Genomic DNA, 8,335 nt, shown 5'->3' with positions numbered 1-8,335 from the left:
GGACGTTGTAGAGCGTCCTCTGGTGGACAGACTATGCAACGCCACCACTAACGGGGACGTTGTAGAGCGTCCTCTGGTAGACTGTGCAGGTGTTGTCGGACTCACCTTGTCGTTCCTCTCCGACAGGAACTTCAGTCGCTGAGCTCGCTTGTGCATGAAAACTCCGTCGAGGTGTCCCGTCTCCACGGAGCGGATCTCAATGGCCTTCTCTCCCCAGCCCATGATCTGGTTGGAGTGGATGTATGCTGCAGACACACACACACACACACACACACACACACACACACACACACACACACACACACACACACACACACACACACACACACACACAGAGGGGGATTGGACAGGAGAAGACTCAGCACCAGTCTCACACCCAAGCCAGTCACACATGGAGGCTCCTCTCCCTCGCCTCCGGGAGGAGATTATTGCAGCAGTTTCTGACTGATTCGAACAACCACAACCTCTTATCCCTTCTCCTGGCGTCGAGAAAAGATGCAACGGAGCAACGGGGGGGGCGCAGGATCGTGTGGCAGGAGGTTTTCGGGGTGTCCGTCGACATTGATGTCAGTGATTAACTTTAAATTAAAACACTGCTTGACTGACGCTGGTGGTCTGAACCCGGCACGTGAGCCGCAGCAGATTGTATTATCCAGTGTCTGCGGTTGTTCCTCCCCCAAACTTCTGACTGTTGTGTGTATCTTGTGTGTACATTTTTTGTGTGTTTTTTTTAATGTGTACCTGCTGCACGTCCAATCAGTGAGACAAATAAAGTTGATGTTAAAGTAGATGAAATTTGCTTGTGTTGATCCCAGGATTCCAATCCCACTTATGGAAAACTCTTTTAGTCTGTGCCGTAGGGTCGCTGGTTCAAGTCCCCGTACGGACTAAAGCATGGTGGTGGACTGGTAGATGGAGATATGCCTCCTGGGCACTGGTGGCACTGAACCCCCCTCAACTCAATTATAATTGATTTGACCAGTTTTGAATAAGAAAACGAATATAATATATAAATGTATTTAATTGATCCCCAGTGAGGGAATAAAGGCCTAAATTATTACAATTAACACTCTGTTTTGTTAGTAATCACCGCACACACACACCTATTGATGCACTAATGGCGAGATGTAGAGTGAGGGGCTGCCAGTGCTGGACCAGTTCCCTGCGGTTGGGGGGGTACGGGTGCCTTGCTCAAGAGGTGCCCAGGAGGTGAAGTGGCATCTCTCCAGCAACCAGTCCACACTCCACGCTTTGGTACGTACGGGGACTTGAACCTGCGACCCTCCGGTTCCCAACCCAACTCCCTGCGGACTCAAGAAGACCACAAACGTTGAGCCAGTTCGATTAGAAGCTCGGCGACGGAGGCTATCTCGTCTCGGCGTTACACGGAGAAGCAGACGGTGACGCGTCGCCGAGCCACGACTAGAGGGTGTGATACCGTCGCCGTGGAAAAGGGGGTCCAGCTTCTTCTGTCACAGCAATACAATCCAGGGAAAAGGGCTTTTTTGGGGTTTTTTTAACCCTTTTTGCAATAGAGCTCTGTTATGTTTGTCCGCTGAGGAAGGAGATCAACCAGCAGCTGATGTGAATAAATAAACAAAAAAAACGCTGCAACGCGGTCTGGGGGGGAGGGGAGGGGAGGGGGAGGGCTTGGCTGTGAGAAACTCTGGTCTGAGAGTAAAATAAACACAAACATGTTAACAGGAGATGATGTCCACACGCAGAACACACAAGCACCTTCAGACATGTTTAAATCAGTCAAGACATCGTACACTGACATCGAAAATATGAATCGGAGAGTGAAGGCCCAATGGAAGAAACAAGAGGATGCTTTGAGCGACTCGGATCATAAGATCCAAGATCCATCCTTTGTTTGTTTTTTTGATCAAATGTTTTTGTTGTAAAATCACAGAAAGAAAGTGACGTCCACAGCTGAAAAATAACACATGCAAACATACACAAACAGACACACACACACACACAATCACACACACGGGGGACCAATCACACATGCAAACAGAACTCAAACTCCCATGATCCATCCTTGACGTGCTCGAGGGAGTGTGCTTTTTAAATAACAAAATCATTCAGATGCGCTGCAAGACTTTGGCTTTTTGACTCTGACGTGCAATCTACTGAATCTCACAAATCTTGTTGTTGGTGTGTGTGTGTGTGTGTGTTTGATGAAGTGTTTTTTTTTTTTCGAGCCCATGCGCTCAAGGATGAATGCAGGAATATTTTTGACATATTTACGTTTCGTTTAGAACAAGAGGACAGAGGGCAACGCGGCAGACAAACAACACACGAGCATGTTCCCCATACAATCTACTGTTTGTGCAAAAGACGTTGAATGTGTGTGTGTGTGTGTGTGTGTGTGTGTGTGTGTGTGTGTGTGTGTGTGTGTGTGTGTGTGTGTGTGTGTGTGTGGAGGGGGGGGGGTTAATGCTCTGTGGGACGTGTTGTTGTCATCATCTCATGCAGTAAATGGATAATCAACACTTGACATTAAAGAGATCCATTCAGTTTTGGAGTTGTTTTGCTTTGGTCCCCTCACCTGTTACGTGATGACAACATTGACACCAAAACCCTCCATGTGTCTCCAATGCATCGTTCCGCTGCCGTGCTCCATGGTAACATCTCCCCCCCCCCCCCTCAGTTATTGATGTTATTTTAATTATTTAGTTGTTATTAAGTTATTTCAATCTCATTTTAATAGGCATCCTTTATGTAAACCTACAGCTCACACAGAACCTTTTTTCCCCTTTTATTTCTGCAGTTTTTCCAGCACAGGGGAATTTAAAGAGGCTATTCTTTTTTTGTTAAGAACATTTTGGACAGCTGAGAAATTAAAGGGGAGAGGGGGTGGGACCCGGGCCTACTGCATCGAGGAGTAAACTTCTATATGTGGGCACCCTTGATTTGATTTTCTATCCTGATGCGTGACGCAACAATCCAACATGGAAGGTTGCACTGAACCTTAGTTTGTTTACAAATGTATACGTTGACGTGGCCATCGATCCCACCTGTTAGTGTCGCAGGCTCCTGGTCCAGATGCATCTCTCCTCAGGCCTTCAACAACAAACTGAGGGCCAAAACGCCCTCAAAACAACAGAGAGAATGCATGTGGAGCTGGAGTGTGTGACACTTTGGTCACTTCCAGTGACAAAGCCCAGCAACGGGCACCACTCAGTCAACAAAATAAAAGCCCCAAAATAAAAGCCCCAAGCAGGTACATGTTGACGTGTGAAAGTGTTAGCATGAAGCAGCGGAGCTATCAGATTCACATGGATGATTTTGGCTCCTACTGTATGTCTTCATCACGTTCCCGCTTAAAACCTCCCCAAAAAAAACCCAGGTAACGGAACAGGTGAAACTACAGTCTCGGCTTCTTGTTCAAAGGTGGAAGTGAAAAGCAGAAGGCGGGAGGAGAGAGAGGAAGTGTTGCTTTGAACGGAGGAGGAGTGGTAGAGAGTAGTGAGGGGGTGAAAAGATGATCTGCTGAGACCACTTATAGAGGTTTACTCAGGGGTCTTTAAGTCAGGGGTCAAGGAGAAGCGAGCTGATTGGTTGACGTACCGACGGAGGTGGGCATCTCGCCCCACTGCAGCACCACGTCTTTGGTGATGCGTCCGTAGGTGTTGACGTAGACGCCCTCGTCCTCGTAGCACAGCAGCATCTCCATGCCGTCCGTCTTGGGCAGAACCACGATGGCGTGCGGGGTCACCTGACCCTGAATCTGCCGGGGCGACACACGGGAGGGGGTTGGAGGGGGTGGGGGGCAGGGGATTAGGAGCTGTCGTGAGCCTAGAGGGAGGTCTGGACTCCCCCCTCCCCCCCCCCAGCTAACCCACCGTCCCCACCCCGAGAGAAGAAGAAACTGCTGCAACAATAGAGTCTCCCGCTCCTCAGCCACGCATTCGCCATGGAAACACACATGTGCACAGCGTGATTCATGCCTGCCAAAAGCAATGTGAGGCGGTTGCTGTGGTTACCGTCTCCTTCCCCCCCCCGGTCCATCTCTCACTGTAACCAGAACAGTGTTAGAGGGGGGGGACACACACCGCTCATTCACTCACTCATCAAAAGGCAGCTGTTGCTTTAACCCATTCGCTAGTTCACATCTGCTCAGTCACACCTTCATTAGCTCACGTCTCCCATTCTCTCACTCTTTCATTCATTAAATAACACGTGATCTCAGGGTTTCCTCCTAGGTTTGTGGAAGACTACACCCTAAAACTCGTTCCCTGTTCCATATCGCTCATATTCTTATTCAATCAGTCAGTATATAGGTCATTATGTTTACATTTCATCAGTTAATATGTAATCATGATCTAACTATCACCATTGCACGCAGTCCACCATAGTTACCTTACCTCACATGGTCATTGATTCTGTGAGGGATTTTAATTCTTATTCTTATGTATGTGTGATATACGTGTGTATATGTGTCGGTTGTGTTATGGTTGTCTTGCTACTGGATGCCTAAAATGTCCTATCCCTATAATTTCCTAGTATCTATCCATCCATCCTTTCATCCATCCATCCATCGATCCATCCGACTTATAAGCCCGTATTTGGCACGGTTTTAGGGTTCCTTCCTAACGAAAATGTTAAGTTTTTCAACAACAACAAAAGTGCAATTGCACATCGTTTGCACAACCATTATTATTATTATTATTGTCGCAAGTTGATTTCCAGAAATAAAACAAAAGTTTAAAAACGATGAGAAATAGCACATGTTAGCCGTGATTTTAAACCCAAGATAAAACTAGTGGCTAAATTTAAAATAAAACAAAGCAAATAAATACAAAGGGAACGGCTCTTTTAGATTTGATAACGAGGGCCAATCATGTGAACCCGAGCTGGAGGACGCGTCGGTTGGACTGTCCAGAGACCGGACCCTGAAGACAGCGTGTAGTAAGACGCTGGCCGAGTTTTGGGATTTCAGTTGAGAGGGGAGACCCACAGCTATCCAGGGCGGCTTCGGATGCGCTCATGCCGTCTGGCAACACCTACTTGTGCAAAAAGAGTGTGGAGGAGGATCTCCGAGTAGCGGTCTCCAACATTAAACCAGGACTGGACTCTGTGCTCCAAACACACTGCACATCCATCTCATTAGAGGTTAAGTTCAACTTAAAGTAATGAGTAAATTACTGTAGAATAATCTTATGGCTGTTGTGTTATCTTGTGTTAATATGCTCGTGTTTGGAGACGTCTATAGTGCGTGCGCGGTTGCGCGCGATGTTTATATACGTTTATATTGGGGGGGGCGCAAGTCACTTGCACCGATACTTTGGGGGGTCGCGGGCTGAAAGTTTTGGGAACCCCTGGTGTGGAGAATAGGAAAGTCTTTAGGGTTGTTTAAGCAAACTCAGCTTTAAATCGGGGGTCTCTGGTTCACTTTCAAGTGGCGTAGCGTTCAGTTCCCTTTAGGTCCAGTTTCAGTAATTTATTATCGAAATCGGTGTTGCCCGTTCACAAACTCGTCCTTTTTCGTGACTTTTTACCACTACCATCAATTCAAAGTACTCCTATTGGCTTGAAATTGCACATCTGAATTCTCATGAACTGGGACAGACGCTCCGTGTTCATGCTCCATCTTGGACTACGGTAGCCGGTGAGGGACATACAGGACGTACTGTAATGTTTTTGCGGTCACATGACAAGCTCAACTGGTGCCGCTGCTAAATAGCCTCTGGAAGGATCTTGTTTTGGGGGAACACGTGTACGCTCAAGAGTAGTTTTAGTCGTCAACAGAAATTGGACAGATAGTCTAGCTAGCTGTCTGGATTTACCCTGCAGAGACCTGAGGACCAGGTCACCACAGTCCTCAGATTGGACAGATAGTCTAGCTAGCTGTCTGGATTTACCCTGCAGAGACCTGAGGTCCAGGTAACCATAGTCCTCAGATTGGACCGATAGTCTAGCTAGCTGTCTGGATTTACCCTGCAGAGACCTGAGGACCAGGTAACCATAGTCCTCCGATTGGACAGATAGTCTAGCTAGTCTGGTGGGGGGGGGGGTGACACATAGCAAAGGACAGCAGGTCGGAGTCGAACCCAGGCCTGCTGCGTCGAGGAGTAACCCTCTAAATATGTATATATATATATGGGCACCCGCTCTACCAACTGAGCTAACTGGGCACCCAATGTAGACAATAAAGACTATTTTTTTCTAGATTAGTTTTTGGGCTTTTCCGCCTTTTTTAATTTTTTTGACAGGACAGTTAGGGGAGAAAGGGTTAGAGAGGGGGGGACGACGCGGAGGAAATCAAACCCTGGACATCTGCATCAAGGCATAAACCTCTCAGTACATGTGCGCCTGCTCTACCACTGAACCAACCCGGGCACCCATATAGACTTAGGGAGCCCTGGATCTTTCAAACACTCCATTTTAACATTCGTGCAATCAAATGCAATTAACATATATATAAAAAAAGATGTTAAAACACAGCAGGGCATCATTCACACACGCGGACTAACATGTGAGGGGATGTAGATGTCGTAGGGGTTTCCAGAGTCCACATCGATGACGTGGAAGCCCACGCTGGAGCCGTAGATGACCTTTAACCTCTGTCCCTCCTCCACAGTCAGGTCGACCAGCTGGGGGCGATGCTGCAGGTCAGTGAACGACTGAAGAGAAGGAGAGAGGGACTGATTAGTCTCGCGGGGCCAGACCTTCCTCCACAGCGCTGCGGAGGAAGGTCCAGACCGACATCCGGTCAAATATGTGGGGCATCTGGGGGAACTTCCAGCAGACCTGAACAATCCAGGAAGTGGAACGTCGTGGGTAAGACCATATACTGTGATTTATTCAATATTAACGGCCTATGACAATGTTTCCCAAACTTAGGGTCGGGACCCCAAATGGGTCGCAGACCCGTTTTATTAGGTCGCCAATTGGCAGAGAACAGACTAAATGCTCAGCGTGACCTCAGAATGACCTTAGAATGACCTCAGAATGACCTTAGAATGACCTCAGAATGACCTCAGAATGACCTTAGAATGACCTCAGAATGACCTCAGAATGACCTTAGAATGACCTTAGAATGACCTCAGAATGACCTCAGAATGACCTTAGAATGACCTCAGAATGACCTCAGAAGGGCACTTTCAAAAACCGAACCTAGACTAGATCAGCTGGTTGATATCGTCAACCAGACACACACATCACATTAAATACAAGTCAGCATTATTTAAACAAATGTTGGTGTCGGTACTGGGGGATGATTGGGGGGGGGGGATGGAATGAATATACTTCATATACATTAAAATTTAATGGTTTTGTTCCGTAAATTTGGGTCCCGGGGAGACACCAAATTTCTCTTTTGGGTCTTGAGCTGAAAAAGTTTGGGAACCGCTGGTCTATGAGATAGACTAGAGTCTAAGTGACTAATGGGATCAAAAATCTTAGACTCTGGTCTAGTATTGAACGAGTAGCTGTAACTTGCAGTCGTGGACCAGGCTGCAATGTAACGTGGACGTTTTACATATTTATGTGGAATATTTATTTTGGCATTTGCTGCTTTTTTATCCCGAGGATGAATAACAAAAGAGGTCTTTTATCCATTTTTACCCAACTCTTTAACACGTCAGGCGCGTCCTGACACCCCTTACCTTGAAGGCCATGAACTTGTGGTAAGGTTTAGGCGCCCAGGCGTAGATCTCCACGGCGTTCTTCAGAGCAATCACCAGAAATTTAATCCTCTCGTATTTCACTGCGGGAGGAGAGAAACAGTCAGATGGGGGGAAATATGGAAGCAAATCAGAGACAAAAGGTCATTTAAGTTATTTGAACGACGGCCACCGATCACTTATTCTTGAAATATTTTACTTTGAAAAACATGGATTTCTTTGTTCTGAATTCACCTCTTGAAATCAAAACATGACATTTTTTGAATTTTTCAATTTCAAAAAGGGCTGAATTAGATTTTTATTTTTTCAAAGCGTATTTTCAAATGGTCACAAATTCAGATCCAAAAATTCAGGTTTAAAATCTAATAAGACGGACATCCGTCAAATCTAATCGGTCAAATTCAGTTTCAAAATTTTCAACTTGGAGTGTTTACAGGTCTGAGGCCTCGGGACCCACAGGAATGAGTTCTCATACCGACTTTGTAGTGCACGCAGCCCTCCAGCTCCCCCACGGTGATCCAGCCCTGTTTCTTCTCCACTTCCGGGTCGTTGTGTAATATCCTGTTCCTCAGCCAGGACAGGTAGTAGACACGCAGCTTGTTCTTCTTCCCTGGTTAAGGAATACAAACATTACAAGAGGAGAGTTGGCATCAGCTGTGTGCTTGGCCATCTGGTGGTATTTCAGACTGGGGGGGGGGGGG

At 46.8% G+C, this 8,335-nt stretch overlaps 1 protein-coding gene across 1 annotated transcript in view; it reads right to left on the bottom strand.

The window, feature by feature from the left end:
* Positions 1-8,335, bottom strand: part of tnikb (TRAF2 and NCK interacting kinase b) — a 33,962-nt gene that overhangs the window by 1,783 nt on the left and 23,844 nt on the right. Inside the window, exons 12-16 of the mRNA XM_034862811.1 lie at positions 8,110-8,244; positions 7,617-7,717; positions 6,483-6,632; positions 3,577-3,736; positions 106-245 (exon numbers count right to left, since the gene is read on the bottom strand). Coding sequence (XP_034718702.1) covers positions 106-245; positions 3,577-3,736; positions 6,483-6,632; positions 7,617-7,717; positions 8,110-8,244 — 686 coding nt within the window. The remainder of the gene's footprint in view (positions 1-105; positions 246-3,576; positions 3,737-6,482; positions 6,633-7,616; positions 7,718-8,109; positions 8,245-8,335) is intronic.

This window comes from Etheostoma cragini, chromosome 22, assembly GCF_013103735.1.
Source record: "Etheostoma cragini isolate CJK2018 chromosome 22, CSU_Ecrag_1.0, whole genome shotgun sequence".
Taxonomy (NCBI): domain Eukaryota; kingdom Metazoa; phylum Chordata; class Actinopteri; order Perciformes; family Percidae; genus Etheostoma; species Etheostoma cragini.
The sequence above is the reverse complement of the archived record's forward strand: the minus strand, read 5'-3'. Positions and strand labels throughout refer to the sequence as shown.